The sequence below is a fragment of the Girardinichthys multiradiatus genome, chromosome 10 (genome assembly GCF_021462225.1).
Source record: "Girardinichthys multiradiatus isolate DD_20200921_A chromosome 10, DD_fGirMul_XY1, whole genome shotgun sequence".
NCBI lineage: Eukaryota > Metazoa > Chordata > Actinopteri > Cyprinodontiformes > Goodeidae > Girardinichthys > Girardinichthys multiradiatus.
The window spans coordinates 36,131,999-36,159,124 of record NC_061803.1 but is presented as its reverse complement, the minus strand read 5'-3'; the positions used below and the strand labels follow the sequence as shown (position 1 = coordinate 36,159,124).

General features: G+C 43.2%; 2 protein-coding genes across 4 annotated transcripts in view; one reads left to right on the top strand and one right to left on the bottom strand.

The window, feature by feature from the left end:
* Positions 1 to 1,486: 1,486 nt before the first annotated feature.
* Positions 1,487 to 18,255, bottom strand: cabcoco1 (ciliary associated calcium binding coiled-coil 1). Its single transcript, XM_047377769.1, has 7 exons — positions 18,125 to 18,255; positions 17,851 to 17,956; positions 17,690 to 17,778; positions 17,054 to 17,223; positions 16,413 to 16,557; positions 1,726 to 1,798; positions 1,487 to 1,638 (listed from the first exon to the last, which is right to left on the bottom strand). Exons 2-7 carry the CDS (start codon positions 17,902 to 17,904, stop codon positions 1,504 to 1,506), a joined length of 666 nt encoding a protein of 221 aa, XP_047233725.1. The 5' UTR covers positions 17,905 to 17,956; positions 18,125 to 18,255; the 3' UTR covers positions 1,487 to 1,503.
* Positions 18,256 to 18,322: 67 nt separating this feature from the next.
* adgra1a (adhesion G protein-coupled receptor A1a) overlaps positions 18,323 to 27,126 on the top strand; it is a 28,927-nt gene continuing 20,123 nt past the window's right edge. For 2 of the 3 annotated variants that reach the window (XM_047377768.1, XM_047377767.1), the window contains exons 1-2: positions 18,323 to 18,457; positions 18,823 to 19,048. Coding sequence is in view for 2 of the 3 variants with exons in the window: in XM_047377767.1 (XP_047233723.1) it covers positions 19,046 to 19,048 (3 nt within the window). In the remaining variant the exon portion in view is untranslated. The remainder of the gene's footprint in view (positions 18,458 to 18,822; positions 19,049 to 27,126) is intronic. The other variant, XM_047377766.1, reaches the window with a different exon arrangement.

The following is a 27,126-nucleotide window of genomic DNA, read 5'->3' as shown; positions in this document are numbered from 1 at the left end:
ATGATTTTTTTTCCCTCTACTTACCTAATGTGGCCTCTTTTCTCATCTAGCAAGGGCAGCGCCTGTGAGTGGGCAGCAAAGCCTCGGTGACCCGTCCCCCCCTTGTCTTGTGTCATGATGTATGTTTGGATGGGTTGTACTGGAATTCTCATTTCCCCTCGGGGATCAATAAAGTATCTTTGAATTTAATTGTATTCACAAGCTGTTATAGCATATTTTATTCATAAAGAATAAACCACAACTGTAAACTTGAACTTTGTGTTTGTAATTTCTTGAAGCTGTAACATTTTATTTTGTATTCTTGTAGAGAAAATATACAATACCTCTTTTGGATTTTACTTATGCACAACTATTGACTAATATGCACACATTTCCGTCTTTACATACACATTGTTTTTGACAGCGTTCTTACCCCATACATATCCTAAAAGTCTTGCAGCTGTAATTGCAGTAAAAGGTGGTTCCTCAAAGTATTGACTCAGGCGGGGTGAATACTTTTGCACAATGCCGTTTTCAGTTTTTTATTGGAAAAAAAATAAATCATGTATAATTTTCATTCCACTTCAAAATTGTATACCACTCTGTGTTGGTCTTTCATATAACATTCCAATAAAATATCTTTATGTTTGTAGTTGTAATGTGACAATATGTGGAAAAGTTCAAGTGGTATGAATACTTTTACAAGTCCCTGTGTCTTCTGTGACTGGTTCTGCTCTCTCTATTCTCCTCTCAGTCTCAGCTCTCTCACACACCAATGCCCGGCCTCTCCATCCCATTTCAAACTGTTCTCAAAAACGTAGAGGATTTAATATTATAGAAATATTTTTTACCATTAATAAAAAAGCTTAAATCTGTAAAATAATTGGAGGTGATGTAACAAGGTCCTGGGTTCAAATTTAACTGGGGCCTTTCTTAGCATGTGTCACAGTCTACAAACATGTATGTGAGGTTCTATTGGCCTCTTCAACCCGCCCCTCAGTCTGAGAGTGTGCTCAGTCATATTTGTTTGAGCTGGACTGTCCAGGGTGTACCCCGACACAGTCAGTCACTACATTAAGACTCAGACATATAACAAACAGTCAGACAGCAGAAGAAGGTGATTAATTACACACAATACTTGAGCACATGATGGCAAAATTACAATATTTTTTTTAAATCGTACATGTTTGCCGGAGGTGTAATATCTGATCATAATAAAATTGTCTATCTCATTTATCATGAGGAGATAAACACATTCACCACCACTACATCTATATTTGCCTGCATAGTAAAGTATGATTAATATCTGAAAAGTTGGGGAAAGAACCTGGCAACATATTTCAATGATGTACAGGTGAAATGTAGGGTTTTTACATTCAAAAGACTGATCTCTTTTACCACACATGAAGCTTGGGAAATGAAAGTGTTTTAGTATATTTCACTGTAAGTTAACCTCTGACCTTATATAGCCAGCTCTGTGTTCTGAGACACCCAACCATATTCATACCAGGTCTATGTATTTATTTATGTAGAATGAACCTTGAAATCTGTCATATCCTCTGCATGTCTTTGGTTAAAAGATTGGAAGTCGAATTGGATGGAAATACCTTCCTCAAGTGGGATAAGAACATCTTGACAACTGAACCTCTGGATGGTCCTCTGAAACACAGCATGTTGACATGTTAACAGAAGGAGATATACAGTAGATACAGACACAAAACGTCTGAGAGTCAGAGGTCGCCTCACCTCCATCCCTGTCAGATACTTCTCTGAGGATGTGGTGAAGAGAAGTTGGTAGAGTTTGTATTTCAGGATCAGACTGCACAGCAAATGTTTACAGAATTAATTTTATGAAGACAAAATCTTGTTCACTAGACCACAGGCATGTTTGTCACTCTCATCTTAAATAACACATTAAAAATAATAATAACACAATAAACTGGCTGTAATGTCAACAACTAACAATTCTGGGTTTATTCAATGCTGTATACTTTAAAGCAGACCTCTGTGAAATTGGAGAAAAAATTACGTTATACATATTGTCTTCTACACAGTTTAGCAGACAGTACTCTGTAGCACCACCTGAAGGTGAAATCCTGAACAGCAGGGTGTGTGGGGTCGGCAGAGATTTTAGCTGCCCTTTTCCTGACCCTAGACCTGTATAAGTCCTGGATAGAGGGAAGGTCAGCCCTGATGATTCTCTCTGCAGACCTGATTGTTTATTGTAGTTTGGACCTGTCCTGTTTTGTGGATGAGCCAAACCACACTGAGATAGATGAAGACAGGAAAGACTGAATTATAGCAGTGTAGAAGATGACCAGCAGCTCCTGTGAAAGGTTGTACTTCTTGAGTTGCCTCAGGAAGTACAGTCTCTGCTGGGCCTTCTTTCGAACATTGTCTATTATGTCAGGACCATCTCAGGTTTCGAGAAATGGTGGTTCATAGTGTTGAACCCACAGCCATGCTTTACAACATGAAAGGTCAGTACAGACTTACCTGGAACTTCCAAAATAAATTGCATTAACCTACTTCCAGCAACTGAGGAAGGGGGGGGGGGGGGGGGGGGGGGGGTAGCAGCGGACTTCCCATGATGCCACCGGATGTATAAAAGCAACCCCCTTTCCAATGGTCCGATCTCTTCCACTGTTCCTCTTTGCGGGACCGGGATAGGGGAGGCAAGCGCGCTAATGTCTCTTTGCAGGCAAAAAGACATAAACTCTTCAAACTGGATCCAAGGGTGTCATACGATCATCGATCATATTCGCTAAGGTAAGTACTGATGAATTACTGTTGAAAGAACATAAAAGGGGTAAATTAAGGTATAAGCATTGCTTACTTTCTCTCTGAGGCCTGCAGCAGCAAACTGTCCCAGAGAAGTCCCCAGTAGAGACACTGTCGCTACAAGCCGAGTGAAGCGGTTTTCCCTGCCTGAGAGAAGGACAACAGGAGCTGCATCACCGTGGTTACGGTAACGTGCAGTTTGGCCGGCCGACAGAACAGCCGCCACTCCCCACAGCTAAGGAGGTTAGCTAACCGTTTAAAGACTGTGGACGTTTCTTCAAACTTCGCCGCCTTGGACAACGTTCCTCACCACAGTTCATGAGGTTAAGTGTTTGGGCAGAATAATATAGAAGTGATTTAGATTGAAATGATCTAAACGTTTTTCATTTTATGAAGTTTGGTTTTGTTTGTGTTGAACTCAGCTATCTTGGTGCTAGCAGAATATCTGCAGCACACATGTTCAGGTTGTGTTCTTTGTCTGTGTGTTTTTAAAGTTAAGACAAACTTTACTTAAAGAGTGATTTTAAACACAGAAGATCGGCCATAACGCGCCGTCCTCGCTTATGCATTTTAACCCTTTTATTGACGGTATTTTTAAAGGTGTGTGTTTAATTCTGGTGCTTAGCTATCAGCCTCCTTTGTTAACTTCAACTGCTAACAGCTAAGGACATGTGCTTGCTGCCAAATAATATTTACCCAGAAAGGTTAGTTTTCAATCCAGTGAATAATGTGTCCCTAACATCATTTTACTAAATTTGATAACTAAGTAAACACCATTAAGCCTCATTTCTCCAGAAAGATTTGGCTCTTTTCCAAAATATTCCCTTAATAATATTTCTTTAAATATTATTTTAATAAATAAAGGCAGCTAATGAGATCCTATTGAGAATTAGTCATCCAGAAGGTTGGTTTTATTCAACAGATCATTCTTAAAACATTATTTTATTAAAATAATATTTTATCTGATCTTGCATTGTGAATGGTTGTCTAAAGGTATAAAGGTAATTATTGCCTAAGTTAGTTCCAAGACTAACTTAACTTCACTTCCAGATCCTTGAAGATAATCCTTGGTTCTTAAAATATTGCATGGTAATGTTGCATCACTCTTTTGGTCATGGTTCTCAATCATCTTTAATCAACTTGTTTATATTGTACATAGTCCTTTAGTCTTCTTTATTCTTTAATTCTGCTTGGTAGTTTAGCTGGATTGTTTTAGCATAGTAAAGAGTTTGTTGATTGAAATATGTTTGACTTTGAGTTGACTTATTTTTGTTAGTAAATTCTTGTATTTTAAGAAATTGTGTGAATTCATTCCATGTATGTGCAGAGTTTATACTGTTCAATAATGTCAGAGCTCGTCTCACACCTTTCTATTTTGTCCTAATACCATTGCCTTACTGGGCTGGTATTCACAAGACAGCCCTTAACAGATCAAAATATTATTTGATAAAATATTAAATTATTAATATTAAATATTAAATAATATTCTCAGATTCATAATCCCAACACTAGGAACCAGAAGTGGTCCACAGCAGACACTGTGTTGTTGAGGATGGGGAAGGGGGTATGTAGGGGTGGTGTTTTCCACCATCATCTCCACAGTCTTGAGTGGGTTGAGTTCCAGGTGGTTCTGACCACACCAGTGTACCAGCCGATCCACCTCGTGTCTGTATGCAGACTCATCACTGTCCTGGATCAGACCAATAACAGTGGTGTCATCTGCAAACTTCAGAAGTTTCACAGACGGGTCCACCGAGGTGCAAAAATTTGTGTAGAAGGAAAAGAGGACTGGAGAGAGAACACACCCCTGGGGGGCACTGGTGCTGATCGTTCTTGTGCAGGAGAAGATGCTCCCCAGCCTCACCCGCTGCTGCCGGTCCTTCAGGAAGCTGGTGATACACTGACAGGTGGAGACCAGGACTTTGAGCTGGATGAGCTTCTGGTGGAAGATATCTGGGTTGATGGTGTTGAAGTCTGAGCTGAAATCCACAAACAGGATCCTGGGATACAATCCCTCGTTGGTCTAGGTGTTGTAGGATGAAGTGTAGTCTCAAGTCGACTGCATCATCTGCCGACTTGTTTGCCTGGTAGGCAAGCTGCAGGGGATCCAGCAGGGGGCCTGTGATGTCCTTCAATGCCAGTCGCTTAAAGAATTTCATGATCACAGACGATAGAGCGACAGGCCAGTTGTCATTTAATTCTTTGATGGTGATGATGATCCTTAAAGATGTCAGTAAAGATGGGTGCAGGTTGATCGGCAAAGGCCCTCAGGCATGATGGGGAGACATTATCAGGTCCTGAGGCCTTCCTTGTTTTCAGGTGCTGAAAGAATCTATTTACATCTTCCTCTGAGATCCTTAGTACTGGCAGGGGGTCTGAAAGTAGGGGGGTGGTTGCTGTATGGCAAGAATTTGTGTCTGAATGAGATGTGGAGGAGTTGGGTTGAGGTGTGAATTGATGCTTTTCATACTTGCAGTAGAAGCCAATCAACTGCTTTGCCAGGCAAGGATTCTCCTCAGGGTGGGGGGAATGGCTCCTGTAAACAGTCAGGTTTTTCAAACCATTCCAAACAGCACGAGTGTCTCCATGTGAATAGCTTTTTCTTTAGCTTTTCACTGTAGCTTCTCTTCGCTTCTTTGATCTCTTTGGTCCGTTTGTCCCTGCCCTGCTTATACAGGGCCAGGTCCCCACTGCTGTGAACCTCTTCATTATCCCTGCACAGCTGCCTCAGATGACAAGTGAACCAAGGTTTATTGGTATTGAATGTGCAGAAGGTCTTGGTCTGCACACACATGTCCTCACAGAAACTAATGTATGATGTCACCACCTCAGTAAGTTGGTTTACATCAGTCGCTGAAGTTTCAAAAACAGTCCAATCTGTGCAGTCAAAGCAGGTCTGTAATATCTGCTTTGACTCATCAGTCCAATTTTTAACAATCTGAACCACAGGTTTGGAAGCTTTTAATTTCTGCCTGTAGGTTGGGAGGAGATGGACCAGAGAATGATCATAAAGTCCCAAAATCCAACTTACTAAGGAAAAATAGTGTTGTAAAGGAAGACGCTTTGTAAAACTATGACAGCACATTGCTCATAATTAATACAGAACAAGAATAATCCCAGGTTTCTTTAGAGTTCTGGAGCTAGAATTACAGTCATAGCTTTGTTAAGCGGTGCTTCAGCTCTCAGTAGAGATGACTTCATGGAATAATTTATTTAAAAAAATAATTCTATTGGAAACAAAATGCTTGGCCTCCCTACTATGTTAATTGAAACTTTAAAAGCCATTTAATACTTATAAACAACGATCCATCTGATTCATTCATTTTTAAATATAGGTATTCTTCTTAAACTAAATGAGCTGCAGAAAATAGTTGTAGAGTTATCTTTACTAACAACCAAACTCCACGATGCAATCAAAAGTGCCCAATGGCAAAGCTTCAGGACCTGATGGTTTCCCCCTACAAGGAATTCTGGGTTGGCCACTATATTCCAACGGATGGTCACAGAAATCCAAGAAAACTTCAAAAAATTAACTATGTAAGTTCAATCATCAAGGCTCATAAAGATTCCTCACTACCATTCAGCTAACACCCAATATCTACAAAATGTTGGCTTGGAAAAATAAGTCCTCATATTATAGTCTAACCACATTGGATTTATTAAAAAAATCTGTATGCTATTAATAGTACAAGAAGATGAGAATATTGTACAGCTCATTCAGTGTTTCCATGAAAAGAAATTACTGCATTTCTCTGAGCATAATTTTTGAATGAGGATCCAAACAGAGCTGTTGATTCTCCCCTTCAATTCAGTTCAGATTATTTCTATCACACCTGCTCACAAACAAGCCAGATCAATGCACTTTGTCAGTCATTCATTTTCTATACCACTTCTTCCATAGTGGGTCACAGGGAAGCTGCTGCCTATTTCCAGCAGCCTATGTTTGAGAGGCATTGTACACCCTGGACAGGTTGCCAGTCCAACACACAAACAACCACACACACCTAAGGGCAATTTAGAGAAACCACTTAACCTAACAGGCATGTCTTTGGACTGTGGGAGGAAGCTGGAGTACCTGGTGAAAACCCACACATGCATGGGGAGAACATACAAACTCCATGCAGAAAAACCCCTGGCCGGGAGTTGAACCCAGGACCTTCTTGCTGCAAGGCAACAGTGCTACCAACTGTGCCACTGTCAATGCACTTTGTTAAAAACAAACAAACAAAAAAACAGAAAGATTTTGCCAGTTCTATTCAAATCATAAAGATAACAACAACCTTAACCCTAAATTTCTTTGGAAAGATGAACCCCCACATATTAGTTTAAAAATGCTACAGAAGACCAAAGACAAAGGAGGACTAGATCTCCCTGTGGGCTTTGTGCCCTTTGTGGGCTTCAGTGTGGGTTTTCTCACGGAGCTAATTCTGGCAGGCATCGCTGGGCTTAGCGGTTGCATCTGGCTTCTCTGTCTTGTACTGGGGTGGGGTTTGTCTGCTGCATGGTTCCTGGTGGATGGTGTATGATTGGGGTTGGTGGTTTTTCAGCATGTCCCTATGGAAATATGGAAGGATGTGTGGTGTCGCTGTTGGGGCTTGGCTCGGGGGGAACTGCAGCTTGGCTGTATCGCTTTTGCTTGGCTGGCCTAGATGTTGGTGGTGTCAATGGGGGAGTGCATGTGCCTATGCTAGCTGGGGGTTTATGTATATATGTAGGTGAGATGGCTGTTTTGGATTGGGTGTGGCTTATTGGCCGCCTTGGTGTTGGTGTACGGCGTGTTTTGTTGCTCCACTGGCCTGGTTGTGGCGCGCTGTTTGCTCTGCTCCGTGGGTTAGGGGGTGGATGGGCATGTTGGTCGTGTGACAGAAAGAGTTGACACACCATTAATAGTTCCAAATCATCAAAACAAACTATTTATGACATTGAAACAGCTATATAACCCATAAAAATTTGATTGTGTTTATAATGTGCTGTTGACCTTTGTTGAGAAAGCAAACCTCTCTCTGCTAGACACAATAACCCAAAATAATGAGTTTAGAGTACTCTGTCCGAAAGCAACAAATGAACAGCCCTTGCTATCTCATTGAATATTCATCTCAGTCCAACCTGCCCATTTAAGGTTGGAAACATCAGGCCTTGGACATATGTATTTTAACAGGCTGAACAAGCTGGCACAATTACATTACATCCCATTACTTAAAGCAATAGCAGACAACTTCACACGGTGGAAAACTTTATGTCTCTTCCTCATGAGAAGAGTGTCTGCAATCAAAATGATGATCCTAAAATAAAATAAGCTATATCTCCTCTATCATCCTACTTGATTCACCCCAGACTTTATTCCCTTCATTCCAATATATCAACAGTTTAACTGACATCTAAGCCTCCTTGCATAAGTTTAAAAGCTTTACAAAAGTCTTTGAGGCTTACAGCTTACAAACTTCACTAAATATTACCTGGCTCATACATTACAAAGGGATTAAAAGGGAAAATCCCTCAGAGGAGCCTATGGATAGGAATCGACCTCCTGGATGAGTCATTGATGAGCTCTTGGAGTAATTTTGCTTTGCTGGTCCTGGGAAGGTTCACCAACGTTACACTTTTTCTCCATTTGTGGATAAGGGTTTTCACTGTGGTTCTATGATGTGTTACGAATTATGTGGTTGAGTAATAACAGAACAGAACAAACTTCCATTGAGGACACAAGGAGAGCAGAACTTGGAACCAAGAAAGCGTAAAGGAAAGAACCAGCAATAAACAAGGAAAACCGGGGAGCTTATTTATTGAGATGTGATCAATGACAAAGGAACCAGGTGAGTCTAATCAGTAGAATGTCAAACAGCTCTGGAGAACTCCAAGCAGGGAGACTGAGGGCAGGAGACTGAAGACAGGAGACTGACTAATTACAGTGAACACAGAGAGGAGCCGAACCAAAACACAAAGGAATTATAACACTAACATAAGGGAATGAGCCAAACACACACACCGAACACCAGAAACAACAAAGAAAGCCAATACAATGAATAAAATAATATGAAAACACACTAATGACAATAATAAACTGAAACAAAAAATAACCAATACCCAAACATCTATGTATCCTGACATGGAGTCCCAAAGGCTTGGAAATCATTTTGTACCTTTTTCCAGACGATGTCAGTGACTTCTTTCCTTTAATGTTCTTGAATTATCTTAAATTGGGGAATAATTTGTTGGTTTTGAAGATCTTCTAACGTACCTCATGTTGTCAAATAGGTTCTGTTTCTGTGATTCCTTGATTATACAGCCCTGGTAAGGACCAGGCCTAGGTTTGGCTAGTAAAACTGAATCAAAATATTTAGTTAATCACAATTAATTTTTAATTCAACAAAAGGGGCAATTACTTTTTCACATGGTGCCAGGTTTTTTGGGAGAGCTGATTTCAGCTATTACCAACTGCTTTCTGTATTGACAGCAGTTATTATTGCCTGATCTTAAAATTTGGTTGACAATCAAACAAAACAGTAAAACCAGGTGACAAATACATATTTGCAGTGCTGTATTTTTGTATAAAAGTGGGATATGTTTGTCTAGTAAATTGCAATGAAATTACATTTGTTGGTACTATAGAACTAAGCTGAATTAATTTGAGGAAGTGGTTGGATGTTGGTTTACACTGAAGAGCAAATGTATTTGAAATGTGTGTTTCACCAAGACTGTCATAATGTTGTATTTTTGTGTGATGGACCAAAAGGCAGACAAGCACGGAGAAAAGCAGAGTGGGTTCGAAACTCCTTCTTTAATTTAAAGAGAGTCCACTTACATGCAGGCGAGGTGCTGGATAATCCTGATTACAAGGCAATTTCAAACTAGAACTTAACAGGATCCGGAGCAAGAACGAAATCCAAAGAGACATAACGACACCACGTGGAACAAAGGACGAAGGCAAACTTAAATACAGACAAAGGTGGACATGAAACAATAGGACAGGTAATCAGAGGAACAGGGAACAGGTGAGACAAGGAGGCAGGGAAGCAGAGAAAGCAGGTGAACCAGATAGGGACAAATGAGGACATGGAGGAGCTAGACAAAGAACAAAACTGTAAACACACACACGGACCAGAACACGGGGGGAACAGATCTAATAATAATAATACAAACACAGTCAACAGAACAGAACCTAGCAAACAGAACCCAGAGACGAGGACTTAAGGACTAACCAAACAGTAACAGAAAAAACACCTGACTAAACGTAACTAATTACAGAATTAAAACCACATACAATAAACTGAACATAACCTAAAAAATAGGACACCAGAATGGGAACTCAAAGACTAATCATACTGGACAGCAACCACCTAACTAAAACGTAAACAAGTAAAGGACCAAGAGACACACTGTGACAAAGACATTGAGCCCATAGCAGTAAGGAGCAGAACATTGGTTCCAGAACAACAACGTTAACGTTTTTGAGTGCTGAGCCTTAAAGAGAGAAAATAGTAATTTCAGGTCTAACATCCTGTTTTTACTGCAAAGCCAAGAAATGCACAGGAACTGTGGGATGTAGTCCTGGGCGGGAATACCTGTTTACAGGAGCCAGAATTTAGTTGACTCCACACAAGACAGATGGCAAGCAGTTCTCAGTAGTTAAGCAACTAAATATGCATTTAGTGATTAACAGGAAGGCATGTTTTAGTTGTACAGTGAATGTTTGAATAAAAAAGAAAAATGTATTTGGACACTCTTATATCCTTTTTACCTCACCTCTTGTAGCTTCAGAACAAATTCAAAATATTTTTTCTTTATGTTCAGAACAAACTGCTAAAATTTTAAACACAGCTGTACGTTAATTAAAAATCGTTTCAATAACAGCAGCACAATATGAATAATATCTTTTCATAGAACTCCATGGTCCCCTCCTTGAACCGCCACCTTAACGCGGTGGAGGGGTTTGAGTGCTCCAATGTCGTAGAGGCTATGTTGTCTGGAGCTTAAATGCCCCTGGTAAACAGGTGCTAGGTGACCGGTCAGACAAAGAGCGGTTCAAGAACCCCTCATGACGACTACAAAATCGAGGCCCATGACTTCGCCCGGTACGGCGGAGCCGGGGTCCCACCCTGGAGCCAGGCCTGGGGTCGGGACTCGTCGGAGAGCGCCTGGTGGCTGGGTTGCTCCTCGCGGGACCCGGCCGGGCCAAGCCCGAACGAGAAATGCGAGACCATCCCCCAGTGGGCCCACCACCTGCAGGGGGAACCGTGAGGGACCGGTGCAAAGAGGATTGGGTGGCAGACGAAGGTGGAGACCTCGACGGCCTGATTCCCGGATGCTTAGGCTGGCTCTAGGGACGTGGAATGTCAGCTCACTGGGGGGGAAGGAGCCTGAGCTTGTGCGGGAGGTTGAGAGATATCGACTAGAAATAGTCGGGCTTGCCTCCACGCACAGCGTGGGCTCTGAAACCCATCTCCTCGAGTGGGGCTGGACTCTCTTCTACTCTGGAGTGGCCCACGGGGAGAGGCGGCGGGCTGGAGTGGGTTTGCTTGTCGCCCCCCAGCTCAGCCGTCTCATGTTGGGGTTTACCCCAGTGGATGAGAGGGTCGCATCCCTGCGCCTTCGGGTTGGGGAGAGGTCTCTGACTATCATTTCGGCGTACGGGCCGAGTGGTAGTGCGGAGTACACAGCCTTTTTGGCGTCCCTGTTGGGGGTGCTGGATAGTGCCCCTCCTGGGGACTCCATTATTCTGCTGGGGGACTTCAACGCCCACGTGGGAAATGACAGTGACACCTGGAGAGACGTGATCGGGAGGAATGGCCTCCCCGATCTGAATCCGAGCGGTGTTTTGTTATTGGACTTCTGTGCTAGTCAGGGAATGTCCATAATGAACACCATGTTTAAACATAAGGGTGTCCATCATTGTCCTTGGCACCAGGATACCCTGGGCAGGAGGTCAATGATCGACTTTGTTGTTGTATCATCAGATCTTCGGCCACATGTTTTGGACACTCGGGTGAAGAGAGGGGCTGAGCTGTCCACTGATCACCACCTGGTGGTGAGTTGGATCCGCTGGGGGAGGAGAAAGCCGGACAGACTTGGCAGGCCCAAGCGCATAGTGAGGGTCTGCTGGGAACATCTGGCGGACCCCTTGGCCAGGGATGTATTCAACTCTCACCTCTGGGAGAGCTTTGACCAGATTCCGAGGCATGTTGGAGACATAGAGTCCAAGTGGACTATGTTCTCCGCCTCTATTGTCTATGCTGCCGCCTGTAGCTGTGGCCGTAAGGTCTGCGGTGCCGGTCGCGGCGGCAATCCCCGAACCCGGTGGTGGACACCAGCAATAAGGGACGCTGTCAAGCTGAAGAAGGAGTCCTATCGGCTGTGGTTGGCTTGTGGGACTCCTGAGGCGGCTGACGGGTACCGTGGGGCCAAGTGTGCTGCGGCCCGGGCGGTGGCAGAGGCAAAAACTCGAACCTGAGAGGAGTTCGGTGAGGCCATGGAGAAGGACTACCGGTTGGCCCCGAAGCGATTATGGCAAACCGTCCGGCGCCTCAGGAGGGGGAAGCAGTGCTTTGCCAACACTGTTTACAGTGGGGGTGGGGAGCTGCTGACCTCGACTGGGGACATTATCGGGCGGTTGGAAGGAGTACTTCGAGGATCTCTTCAATCCTGCCATCACGCATTCCCTGGTGGAAACAGAGGTTGGGAACTCAGGGTTGGACTCTTTCATCACCCGGGCTGAAGTCACCGAGGTGGTTAAAAAGCTCCGCGGTGGCAGGGCTTCGGGGTTGGATGAGATCCGCCCTGAGTACCTCAAGTCTTTGGATGTTGTGGGGCTGTCATGGTTGTCTTCAACATTGCGTGGCGGACGGGGACAGTGCCTTTGGATTGGCAGACTGGGGTGGTGGTCCCCCTACATAAGAAGGGGGATCGGAGGGTGTGCTCCAACTATAGGGGAATCACACTCCTCAGCCTCCCTGGTAAGACCTACGCCAGGGTATTGGAGAGGAGAGTCCGGCCGATAGTCGAACCCCAGCTTCAGAAGGAGCAGTGTGGTTTTCGTCCCGGCCGTGGAACACTGGACCAGCTCTATACCCTCATGAACCCTTGAGTCCCCTGGGCCCAGGGGACGGCCCAGGACACGCTGGAGGGACTATGTCTCTCGGCTGGCCTGGGAACGCCTTGGGCTCCCCCCAGAGGAGCTAGAGGAGGTCTCTGGGGAGAGGGACGTCTGGGCGTCTCTGCTGAGTCTGCTGCCCCCGCGTCCCGGATAAAGCGGAAGACGACGTGTACGAGTACCAGTACCAGCACGAGAACTCCATGGTGTCAAGAGCTACATTTAGAACTTGCCTCGAGGTGATAAGTGGTCCCTGAAGCATGGTACCTGTGTACCATGCTGGCTACCTCTGCCCTAATACTTTGTTATCGTTATGTTTCCAGTTAAGAAAAGGCATTTTTTTCCAGATGGTTTTGTTTGTCTGATTTTTTTATTTATTCTTCTGCTTTTAAAAGGACAGCTACAGAAAAAATAAATCAGTTGTGTCTAATGACTAAGAACTCCTGGAAGCAATTCAATTCAAATTCAAAAATACTTTATTAATCCCAAAGGGAAATTAAATGTTGTTGTTGGTCATATTATGAAGGTTTCTTCAAAGAACCGTTGTAGATGCTGATGGCTTTGGGCAGGAAGGATCTCCTGTAGCATCTGTCTTACAGCAGATCTGAAGAAGCCTCTGACTGAAGACACTCTGTTGTTGTAGGACAGCCTCATGAAGAGGATGGTCAGGGTTCTCCATAATGTTCTTCATTTTATGAAGAATCCTTCTTTGTACAATGATCTCCGGAGGTTCCAGAACATTCCCCAGAACAGAACCAGCCTTCTTTATCAGCTTGTTGAGCTTTTTTAAGTCCCTGGCTCTGATGCTGCTACCCCAGCAGATGATGGTAGAAGAGATCACACTTTCCACAACAGACTTATAAAAGATATGCAGCATCTTGCTGCAAACACCAAAGGACCTAAGCTTCTTCAAGGAGTACAGACTGCTCTGTCCCTTCTTGTAGACGGCTTCACAGTTGCATCTCCACTCCAGTCTGTTGTCCAGGTGAACACCGAGGTATTTATACTCCTCCACCACCTCCACCTCTTCTCTCAAGATGGAAATAGTTTTTGACTTATTCCTGTTTCTCTTAAAATCTACAATCATCTCCTTTGTTTTATTCCCGTTCAAAATGAGATGATTGTTTCCACACCATGCCACAAAGCGGTCCACCACCTTCCTGTACTCAGCTTCTTGTCCATCTCTGATCCACCCCACGACTGCAGAATCATCTGAGTATTTCTGCAGATGACAGGAGTCTGTCTTGTACTGGAAGTCTGAGGTGTACAGAGTGTAAAAGAATGGTGAGAGTACAGTCCCCTGTGGTGCTCCTGTGCTGCTGACTACCTGGTTAGACTCACAACCCTTCAGTCTCATAAACTGTGGTCTGTTTGTCAGGTAGTCTTTGATCAAGGAGATTGTGGAGGCCTCCACCTGAGTCTTCTGGAGTTTCTGACAGAGCAAATCAGGTTGAATTGTGTTAAATGTTCTGGAGAAATCAAAGAACATGATCCTCACAATGCTGCTGGCTTTGTCCAGATGACAGTGGGTTTGTTGAAGCAGATGTATGATGGCATCTTCAACTCCAACTCCACAGCGATAAGCAATCTGAAGGGGGTCCTGATAGTTTATTGTTTGCTTATTCAGGGGGGCCAACAGGAGCCTCTCTAGGACCTTCATGATATGGGATGTCAGGGCAACAGGTCTATAGTCATTGAGGACTGATGGGTGAGTTTTCTTTGATACCGGAACAAGACAGGAAGTTTTCCACAACACCGGAACCTTCTTCTGGGCCAGGCTGAGGTTGAAGAGGTGCTGCAGAATCCCACAGAGATGCTCTGTACAGCCCTTCAGGACTCTAGGGCTGACATGATCTGGACCTGCAGCCTTATTCCGATTCAGTCTCCAGTTGCATCTTCACCTGACTTCTTGAGACACACAGGTGGAAGGAGGTGGTAAAGGAAGCATCAGCATCTTCTGATATGGTTGAAGGCAAACATGTAGAAGGAGAAGGGTCTAGGGCCTAGGTGGTAGATAAAACATTTGAGGTGTTACTGAACAGCTGTGGGTCCTGTGGGTCAAAGGAGGGTGGGATGTCTGTTTGGTTGTGAGCAGGAGAGGAGGATGCTGAGCTTGTTTCTGAACTGAACCTAGTGAAGAAAGTGTTCAGTTCATTGGCTCTATCCAGACTTCCATCGGTCTGATCATCCTTCTGCTTGAAGCCTGTGATCTTCTTAATCCCTGACCACACATCTCTGATATTGTTTTGCCGGAGCTTGCTCTCCAGCTTCCTCTTGTACACCTCCTTGCTGTCTCTTATCTTGACTTTAAGTTGCTTCTGTATACTCCTCAATAATTCCCTGTCTCCCTCTCTGAAGGCTCTTTTTTTCTTGTTAAGGAGGTCCTTCAGGTCACTGGTGATCCAAGGTTTGTTATTGGGGAAGCATCTCACGGTTCTGGTGGGGATGATGTTATCCACACAGAAGTTTATATAGTCGGTTACACACTCAGTTATGGCATTGATGTCCTCTACGGTGCGTCCCAGTCTGTAGCCTCAAAGCAACCTTGCAGGGCTTCTTCAGCTTCCTGTGACCATTTTCTCACAGTCCTCTTTATTACAGGTTGCCTCTGAACAAGGGGCTTATATTTCGAGCAGAGAAAAACAAGATTGTGATCTGATTTGCCTAGAGGAGGTCTCGCTGTAGAGATGTATGAGTCCTTGACATTTGCATAAAACAAATCCAACATTTTGTTTTCTCTGGTAGAGCAGCTGACAAACTGTTGAAATGTTGGAAGTGTAGCAGAGAGTGAAGCATGGTTAAAATCACCAGAAATTGCCACAAAAGCATTGGGGTTTTGTTTCTGTAGCTTAGCAACAACTGAGCTGATGGTATCACATGCAGTGTCGGCAACAGTGGAAGGTGGAATGCAAACTGTTGCCAAAATAACACTGGTGAACTCTCTGGGTAAATAATATGGACGAAAACTTACTGCCAACAGTTCAATATTTGGACTGCAGAGACGACACTTCACAGTAACATGTCCTGGATTACACCATCTGTTGTTCACAAGTACTGCCAGTCCACCTCCTTTACATTTGCTGCTCCTCTTTAAATCTCTGTCTGCTCGTATGGTTAAAAAGCCCGGCAGAGAGACGCTGGAGTCAGGAATATGATCCTGGAGCCATGTCTCAGTAAAACACATAATACTGCATTCCCAGTACTCTGGTTGGGTCCTTTGTAGGGCTTGATGTTCATCCAACTTGTTTCCCAACAATCTCACGTTGCCCATCATAATCGACGGAAGAGATGGTTTTTCAGTGGTTGCAGCATTTAGTTTAGGAGATGACTTGCTGTTAGGCTTATCTTTCACTCCCAGAGACTGGTGTTGCACCAAGGGAGCAAAGCCGTCATTATTGTACTTGCATTGCAAGTCCAAATATTATACCTGACAAACTACCATTAAACTGTTAATATTGTACAACTGCTGTGACTATCACTGGAAATCAGGAATATGGTTATAGTCCAGGTTAGAAATTTTGTTAAAACTGCTTGCTGATCAGTTGGATTGTCTGAACAGACTAACCTTTTTGTAACATAGCATATCATCGCTGCAGCTTCATTGTTGTCCAGAAGTGAAGTGGTGTCTTCATCAGAAGGTGAACAGTGGCAGGCAACAGCTATGGCTTTTATAAGCACCACCAAATTATCCACTGAACTCATCCGTTTCTCTGGTGAAGAAGGACAAATTACAAATAACCAGTAAATCTACTGGAATTTTTCTTTAATTTATTGAGATGCTGCAGAAAACTGCTAATTACACGTTTAATGCCTAAACCGGCTTGTTATTTAGAACTGTTATATATTCAACAATTGTAAAATATGAGAGTGTTCTGGCATTTTATTTTTCAAGTAAGTTTGCAAGAACAAGCAGATCCACAACTTATCTTCAAGGAAGGGCTTCTTTATAACATATATCTGTGATGCTAGCAGCAAACATGCAAAGTTAGAAGAAAGTACATACTCTTTTATTCCTATAATTTGATATAGTGGGGAAAATGTGAAAAAATAAATAAAGTTATGTTTAATTTTATATCAAATACAATAACAGATTAATTTATCACACCATACCTTTATTACTATTCTTACCAAAGAAAAAGCCAAAGTGTAAAAAGTGAATAAAATATAATTAATTAGCTTGTAGAACCAACATTCTCCCTTTCCCACCTCTTAGGTTTTCCAGAAGCATGTGGAGCACAGCCATGGTGAAAGAAGTCTGTGTGGGGGTAAACCTGGCCTCTTTAGCCCACCAGAACCCAAACAGATAGTAATGAAGGAGGACAGTCTCTCTGACACAGGTCCGGTGGTTTGTGAAGCCCAGTATGTTCTCCATTTTACTACAAACAAAGAACTGATTTAGATTACACTGTAACAGTGTAAGAGGGCGTAATGCAGCTAAAACAGAATATTAGAATACTAACACTCCTCACCTACCAAAGAACATTACACGAACAGAACCCAACTTACATCTTGTCAGCTGTTCTTGAACTTAAAAATTCAGTTCATTTTTAAAATGAACTGAACTGAATATTTTTATTTCCCATTTCAGTGAATATCAAACCTTTCAGTTTCTGACACAACATAACAAAGAAATAAACTGGTGGCCTCAAATATGGTTGCCTCTGAGCCAGAATGGCTCAGGTGCTGGACTGTTTGTATGTTGAGTTTGCATGTTCTCCTTATATATGTGTGAGTTTTCTCCAAGTACACCACTTTCCTCCTGTTGTTCAAGACCATTCAGTTCAATTGATGGATCACCTGTGAGTGGGTGACCTCTAGCAGGATGTGAGAAAGGTCACTTACTGCAGAAGCTCCTCAGCGCTGAGCTCCTGGAACTCCCGAATCAGTTGCGCTGGCAACGCGTCCCACTGCAGGATCTCTGTTTCCTGTTTCTGTCGGGTGGACAAAGTTTATGTGACAAAAGTAAAACATATCAACGACCCGCCACAGCTACAAACACTGACCTTCATCACCACTCGCTGCTCTTTTTTCTCACGACGCGCTTCTTCTCCGGACATTTTGGCATTGCGGTCGTCATGGGAACAGGCTTTCGAACCGACGCTGTTTTTTCTTATTTAAAGGAAAAGTAATAATTTTATTTTGTTAATTTTTTTTGTTTAATAGTATTATTTACTAAGCAGTTGTGTTGCGCAAACATACATTTTTATTCCAGCGTGTGACTAATGGATGTTATTTTCTTCATTTATTTAAATTAAATAAACGGACAGATTTACCAACCAGGGAGACCGAGCTGTAACGCAGATAGTTGAAGACGTGGAGATGCTTTCTGTCCCTAGTTAACATGTCTATAGTGCTAAATGCAACATCTTGCATGCAAATGAAATACAAGTTATTTGAGCGTAGTCCCCCAACCCTGCCCGCCCCGTGCAGGTCGCCATCATCACTTAATGACGGGGCGGATCTGGCTGGGAAAGAAACCTCCACACAACACCTCCCAACCCGCCCTTCTCTGCTCTGCGTCACATGCGGCGCATCCTCACAGAAACCGAGCGGAACCACTACGATCCTGACCTGGATTGAGGAACGCTCAACTGAAAGACACGACCGCAGGTAAATCCCGCCTCTGCTTTCCGTTTGAAGGCAGCATCTTTAAAAGTGGTTTCTTGTCCTGTAGGCAGAGACCTGCTCGGGTTGCAGATAATTGGCTTATTTAGAGTAAACTGCTCATATTTTAGGCAACTTAACCTAAATGGGAATAAGAAAAGCAAAACGCTGCAAACACCACCATGTGTTATTCTCCTGCTGCCAGTAGCTTTTAATAAATCCTATTTTGCTTATCAAACAAAATTTGCTTCGGTTTTAAAGCATTATGTTTTCTGAGCGTGGTCATCCACCCATCTGTCCGCCCACGCTCATGTGTCACGCAAAGCTCGATAGAAGATATAAACCAGTTATGGATCTTCTGTCCTGACCAGATCCGGATGGAGTCAGGAGAACAAGGCCGAGGCGGCCAGCAGCTCCCGGAGCCGCCGCGCTCGACTAACGACTGCAGGCTCCTGTGATCAGAGCATATTCTATCTTCACGACCATCTCCCTGCTGAGGCTCTCCTCATCCATGGATCTACTACACGTAGGTTAGGGGAGGGTGTGGCGCTGTGGTTCCCAGTTTACAACTGAAGTGTATCTAAACTAAAGCTGATGGTAAGTTTCTCTTTTTGCTTTTTCCAGTTCAATTTAAACTAACATGTTGATCCAGTTCCTTTGCATATTATAGACAGAAGTTATAGGTTTATTCCAAACATGGCAGAGCATTAGAATATGAACACCAGTGTGTCAATGAGTCATCTCTGAAAAAGCATTAGTTTCTTTCTTGGCGTGGTTTGACTGATGCTGGTCCTGATGAAGAGTAAAGCCCCGGAATCCAGGAAGGCAGCAACAAATAACACACAACGAATTATATTTTTAAGAACACTGAGTGAAAATAAGAAAAATACAGCTGTTTTTATTAGAATTACGTAGTTATTACATAGTTTCATAGATATTACATAGATTTTTAAGCCATTTGCAATGTCTCAAGTAGCTTAAATAAAGTAATATTAAGGAGCTTAAATATAATTTTTTAGAACCCTATTCATGTGACAATCAATCAATCAGATGTGAATCCACAACTCCTGTGTATGTGACTGCTGCACTTCAGACTGGGACTAAAATCTGGGACTAAAACAGAGAGAGCTGGATAGGGTGCAGAGCAGGCATTTCAAAAATAAAAATAAACCAAGGTAACATGGGCCAATCAATGGAACTGAAGATCTTTATCGTAATTGTACTACACGTACAATTACAATAAAGATGATATTGACATGAATATCACAAACCGTACAATGGCAAACCATTAAACTTGGTATTTATTTAAGAGCAAATAGAAGACACTTAAACGTTCAATTCCTATATACTAATACTTATAATGCAGTTAAGAAAAACATGATTTTTTTTTAAATGCAGAACAGCAGATACAAAGAAGGAACAGGAATTTCAGCAGGGGTATCCTCTTGAAACTATTGAGTAAAAGACTGGCAGACAAATCCATGACCTAAGATTGTAGTTGCAACTACAGGTCCTTCTCAAAATATTAGCATATTGTGATAAAGTTCATTATTTTCCATAATGTAATGATGAAAATTTAACATTCATATATTTTAGATTCATTGCACACTAACTGAAATATTTCAGGTCTTTTATTGTCTTAATACGGATGATTTTGGCATACAGCTCATGAAAACCCAAAATTCCTATCTCACAAAATTAGCATATCATTAAAAGGGTCTCTAAACGAGCTATGAACCTAATCATCTGAATCAACAAGTTAACTCTAAACACCTGCAAAAGATTCCTGAGGCCTTTAAAACTCCCAGCCTGGTTCATCACTCAAAAGCCCAATCATGGGTAAGACTGCCGACCTGACTGCTGTCCAGAAGGCCACTATTGACACCCTCAAGCAAGAGGGTAAGACACAGAAAGAAATTTCTGAACGAATAGGCTGTTCCCAGAGTGCTATATCAAGGCACCTCAGTGGGAAGTCTGTGGGAAGGAAAAAGTGTGGCAGAAAACGCTGCACAACGAGAAGAGGTGACCGGACCCTGAGGAAGATTGTGGAGAAGGGCCGATTCCAGACCTTGGGGGACCTGCGGAAGCAGTGGACTGAGTCTGGAGTAGAAACATCCAGAGCCCCTGTGCACAGGCGTGTGCAGGAAATGGGCTACAGGTGCCGCATTCCCCAGGTCAAGCCACTTTTGAACCAGAAACAGTGGCAGAAGCGCCTGACCTGGGCTACAGAGAAGCAGCACTGGACTGTTGCTCAGTGGTCCAAAGTACTTTTTTCAGATGAAAGCAAATTCTGCATGTCATTCGGAAATCAAGGTGCCAGAGTCTGGAGGAAGACTGGGGAGAAGGAAATGCCAAAATGCCAGAAGTCCAGTGTCAAGTACCCACAGTCAGTGATGGTCTGGGGTGCCGTGTCAGCTGCTGGTGTTGGTCCACTGTGTTTTATCAAGGGTAGGGTCAATGCAGCTATCTATCAGGAGATTTTGGAGCACTTCATGCTTCCATCTGCTGAAAAGCTTTATGGAGATGAAGATTTCATTTTTCAGCACGACCTGGCACCTGCTCACAGTGCCAAAACCACTGGTAAATGGTTTACTGACCATGGTATCACTGTGCTCAATTGGCCTGCCAACTCTCCTGACCTGAACCCCATAGAGAATCTGTGGGATATTGTGAAGAGAACGTTGAGAGACTCAAGACCCAACACTCTGGATGAGCTAAAGGCCGCTATCGAAGCATCCTGGGCCTCCATAAGACCTCAGCAGTGCCACAGGCTGATTGCCTCCATGCCACGCCGCATTGAAGCAGTCATTTCTGCCAAAGGATTCCCGACCAAGTATTGAGTGCATAACTACATGATTATTTGAAGGTTGACGTTTTTTGTATTAAAAACACTTTTCTTTTATTGGTCGGATGAAATATGCTAATTTTGTGAGATAGGAATTTTGGGTTTTCATGAGCTGTATGCCAAAATCATCCGTATTAAGACACTAAAAGACCTGAAATATTTCAGTTAGTGTGCAATGAATCTAAAATATATGAATGTTAAATTTTCATCATGACATTATGGAAAATAATGAACTTTATCACAATATGCTAATATTTTGAGAAGGACCTGTATATGATGAACTGAGGGTTGGGTGAGGTGCTGGGCAAAGGATGAACATTGGCCGGTGCGATGAATCTGAGCAGTGGTAGAAAGTTGTCACTGATGCTGAGATGGGCAGCTACTGAATAAGGTAGAGCATGATTTTGTATTTTCCATTTGTAAATTTACCAGCTGCAGAAACAAACTTTGTTACAGCGTTGCTGGTATTCAGCAGTTCTACCTGTCCTCCTAGGTAGCTGCTTTCATAGGTCCATTTCCGGTCAAACCCTTGTGTTGCAGTTTCCATAGAATAGGTCCAGTTCAGACATGTGAGCTACCAGACTGATGAGAAAACTAAGCTCTACAACTATAAACACAACTGAACGTGAGCAAAAGCAGAGGGAAGAAATTATAACAACATATTTATTATTTAGGATTTATTTGGTCAGTATTCTCCACTGTGGATGGATCATCCAACATTCAAACAACTTCAGTGAAATTTGAAATCAACTTAAAAGGCAAGTTTTAATATTATTGTAGATTATCAATATTCCAGAGAAGGTCAAAATTATACATTCAGTGTCATATATTGTATGGATGGATTACTCATCCAAATCTTTTTAAAGGTAGTGCTGAATCTTCTAAAGCATCCCGTATCTTGACAAGGCCAAGGGTTAATAGCTTCTAGTTCATGATCTTGATTGTGTGCAGTTTGTCCTGACAAGTTCAGATGTATCTCTATTTTGCTAACATCTGGAAGAAGACCCAGACAGTTTCCCTCACATTAAAGAAAATTATTTAGAATGTCACAACAACCACCCTGAACTGGAAGTTGATTGATGAGCATTAGATGTCTGTGGGTCATTTCCCCTATGCTCAATAATATGTGGCTAGGTGGTTCAAATACAAGTTAACTTGTTTGCAATTACCTAACATGTTATCTGCTTCAGATTCTGCTGATCAACATATTGCTCACAATAGACAAATTCTGGAGAATTTAGAAAGTTATCCAGACTCATGCTGTTGCTGCTGACTTTGCTTCATGTCATATGGCTATGTCAAGCACTTTCCACTATTCAGATTGTGAAACACGAAGAAGGCAGATTAAAAATCTAATCGGAAAGAAGCATCATGCTGTGAGGCTGTTTCTGTGGTACTGACCTGCACACAAGAACTACATCCAGATTCTTTACCTCAAAACTGCAATGAGACTGTTGGACAAAATTGGATGTTTGCACAAGACACTGTTCCTAAAAAAACATCAACATTGGTTTTAGAATAGAAGAAACAGGCTAAGATGCTGGAATGGCCTCAAAATCTTTAAATATGTATAAATCATGCTTAAAACCATGCAAAGAAAACAACCAATAAAAAAAAAAAAAACCTGAATTCAACGAATTCTAAAACCTCAAGGTTAGCAGTCTAACCGTGTTAGGTTTTTACATCCTGTCAACATAAAAACAGGGAATTCCAGAGAAGAGGAATGTTCCATTTGTTTCTAGTGTTTGGAGAAATTTAATTAAGCTTGTGATCGATATTTTACTTGGTGCAAGGAGTTAGTGATCTAAAGGTTGGGTTTATTCATCTCAGCAGAGGCATCAAACAAAATAAGCCGAATTAAATCATCTTTCAAAGTGACTCCACACATGGTCAGTCAGCTGAGAAAAATCAAGTTCCTCTCTCAGTTATGTGTGTTATCTCCTTGCTTTAGTGTGTGTGCTCATTTGTGTGTGTATGTTTCATTTTATGGAATCTGAAAAGCATTTAAGCAGTCATGCTCAGCCTAATTGATGGTTTATTCAGTGGAGCATGATGAGAGACCCCGTTTTCCTGCAGAGATGTGAAAGAAGGGAGATATGACAGGATCTGTAAAACACAGCCTTGGAACACAGAGGAAAAGCGAGTCAACTGTGTCATAAAGACAAATCCACCTTAGCTTTTGATTTCTGACTACACAGAAATCATCATGCAGGAGTATATTCTGTTGAAAGAACTACAAGTATATAACTTTTCTTTGAACAGGCATATTTCCTTTTTACTACTGAGGGAAAGCTAGATTTTTCCTGGAAAACAGACATCACTTTATTTGAATGAGCCAGTTTCTCCACCTCATTCCTGCCTCCACAGCTAAGTCTATTAGCTTGTCTAAGTAACACTAGAGCAAAGACAACAGCTAAACCGTTAACAGTTAAACATATTTTGACATAGTGGTCAAAAAATGTGACAACACAAAGGCCCGGTGCTCCGGCTGCTTCTTGTTTGTAGTGTCATGGGAACTGCAAAGCATTGGCCTTTACTACAGCCAGGAGTTCCTAGATAACCATTATAAATATCACCTCCAATGAAAACTAGAAAATATGTTATAACTGTGTCTAAGACAAGGCTAAATATTAGAATATAGTTATGTGAAAAAGTATTTGTGCTATGAATCAGAAAAAGGCGGACCCAAGATTCAGCCAGACACAGTACTGAAAGTTTAAAAGGTTTATTCAGCCACAGGAAAACGTCACACAGGTAACACTCCTCACAGCTTCCAGGAATCACTGAGGCAGAAAGAGGGATTAGTGACTTGTAGTCTCTCCAGATTTTGCAGGGATCAGAAAAGCCACTAACCTGCTTTTGTCTTGAGTGGAACTTGAAACCCAGAGGGGAAACCTCAGTGGGCGGCAGGCGGTGATCTCCACAGCACAGGTAAGAAGTGACTCCAGGCTGAATAATCCGAGGTCTAGGCTGGCTCAATAATCCAAGGACAGAAACAGGGTCAACGATCGGAACAAGAGGCGTCAGGCAAGGGGCAGGCAGAGGCATAAACCAGATGCAGGAAACAAGATCGACAACCAAAATCCAAATAGTCTGACAGGGAGCAGGCAGAGGCATAAATCCAAAAGGCAAGGCAAGGTGAAGAACAATGATCAGACAGGAAGGAACGCTGGATATACTCACACAATGGCTTTCAAAAATCTGGCACCGTCTGCTTGTCAGAGTCAGTATATATCAGGGAAGACACAGGTGCTCGGCATTCCACAGATTGCACTACACTTCAGCAGCCACCAGGTGCATCTAATCTGCTGATTGCAGCCAGGGAGACAGGGTACAGCAGACGTGCCAGAATCATAACTGTACCCCCCCTCTAAGGTCCGGCTCCTGACGGACCACGAGGCTGATCAGGATGGAGACAATGAAACTCACGAATTAGGTCCTTATCAATGATGAACCTCGAAGGAATCCAAGTTCATTCCTCGGGCCCATAGCCCTCCCAGTCAACCAGGTATTGCATTCCACATCCTCTTCGCCTGGACCTGAGAATGCGCCGGACCAAGTCGGGGCTCCACGAAGGGCTTGACCTGAGAAACGTGGAACGTGGGGTGAATCCTTATGGAGTTGGGTAATCTCAGTCGTACAGCGACAGGGTTGATGATCTTGGAGATTGGGAAAGGTCCAACAAATCGGGGTGCAAATTTCCGGGATTCTACCCTTAATGGGAGGTCCTTGGCTGAGAGCCAAACTTTCTGCCCCACCTGGTACTTAGGGGCAGGGATCCGTCTCCGGTTGGCCATTCTTGACTGAACCAGTGACATTCTGATCATCGATCTCCTGGCCTTTCTCCATATTCTTTGGTACCTTAGGGCAGGCGCTTGGGCGGACGGAACATTAGCTTCTCTCTCTTGAACTGAAAACATGGGTGGCTGGAAACCAAACACAACATGAAAAGGGGACAAACCAGTGGCACTTGATTGCATAGAGTTCATGGCGTATTCAACCCAGGGCAAATTTTGTGACCACTTGGTCGGGTCAGACTCACATAATATACGAAGTTTGGTTTCAGCTTCTTGGTTGGCTCTCTCGGTTTGGCCATCAGACTGAGGATGAAACCCTGAGGAAAGACTAACAGAAATTCCCAACAACGAACAAAACTCCTTCCAGAAACGTGACACAAATTGGGGTCCTCTATCGGAACAATGTCATTTGGAATTCCATGGAGCCTGAAAACTTCTCGGGTCAATATCTCACCCATCTCCTTAGCAGATGGAAGCTTCTCCAACGGCACCAGATGAACCATTTTTGAAAATCTGTCAATTATGGTTAGTAGTACAGAGTGACCATTAGAAACCGGTAGACCTGTCACAAAATCCATTGCAATATGTGACCATGGGCGAGGGGCAATTGGCAAAGGGTGCAACAACCCCGCAGGAGGGTGACGAGAAGGCTTGGCTTGACAACATTGAGTGCATTCAGCAACAAAGTCTTTGACATCCTTGACCAGCGATGGCCATCACAACTGAGTTCGAACTGTCTGAATGGTTCTGCTGATTCCTGGATGACAAACTAAACGAGAGCAATGACAAGACTCCAGTACCTTAGGCACAAGGCGTTCAGGGACCAAACAGCGGTCAGGTGGACATGATGGTGGGATAGGCAGATCTCTAATGGCTTCCTGGACCTCCCTTTCCACCTCCACTCGGGACACAGACAACCTGACGGTTTCAGGAAGGATAAACTCCTCTTCACCCGCAGACTGAGATTCTTCAGGCTCTTGAATCCAGGATAGGGCGTCAGGTTTGCCATTTTTCTCCCTGGCCTGTAAGATAGGGAGAAATTAAAACGACCAAAAAACAAAGCCCACCTAACCTATCTGGGGTTTAGCCGTTTTGCTGATTTCAGATACTCCAAGTTCTTATGGTCAGTCCACACCATAAACGGCTCCTTAGTCCCCTCCAGCCAATGTCTCCACTCTGTCAACGCCAACTTGACAGCCAATAACTCTCTGTCTCCCACGTCGTAATTCCGCACAGCCTGTGACAGAGTCCTTGAAAAGAAGGCACGTGGGTGAACACGATCATCCTCACCTCTTTGGCTTAATACAACTCCGACCCCAGTGCTTGAGCCATCCACCTCCATGATAAACTGTCTCTCTGGGTCAGGAGACCGTAACACTGGAGCTGACGTGAAGAGTTCCTTTAACCTATTGAAGGCCTTCTCTGCGTCCTTATTCCACACAAATTTCACCTTGGAAGAGGTAAGAGCGTTTAGGGGAGTAGCAACCAGGCTGTAATTTCTAATAAACCTCCTATAGAAGTTTGCGAAGCCTAGAAATCTTTGAAGCTGCTTGCGATCAGTTGGAACAGGCCATTCCAATACAGCCTTAACCTTGGAGGGGTCGACAAGCACTTGATCTGGGGAAATGATGAAGCCCAAAAAGGAAGTGGTAGTTATGTGGAACTCACATTTCTCTGCCTTGACGAACAACTGGTTTTGGAGAAGACGCAGGAGAACAGCTCTGACATGTTTTCTGTGGGTTTCCAGAACTTGAGAATAAATCAGTATGTCATCAAGATAAACAAATACGAATTGACCCACCATGTCTCTTACAACGTCATTGACCAATGACTGAAAAACTGCAGGAGCGTTAGTAAGTCCAAATGACATGACCTTGTATTCATAACGGCCCGTAGGCGTGTTGAAAGCCGTTTTCCACTCATCTCCTTCTCTGATTCGGACCAGGTGATATGCATTCCTTAGATCCAGCTTAGAAAATATCTTGGCTCCCTGGATCTGATCAAAAGCTGTGTTCATGAGTGGTAAGGGATAT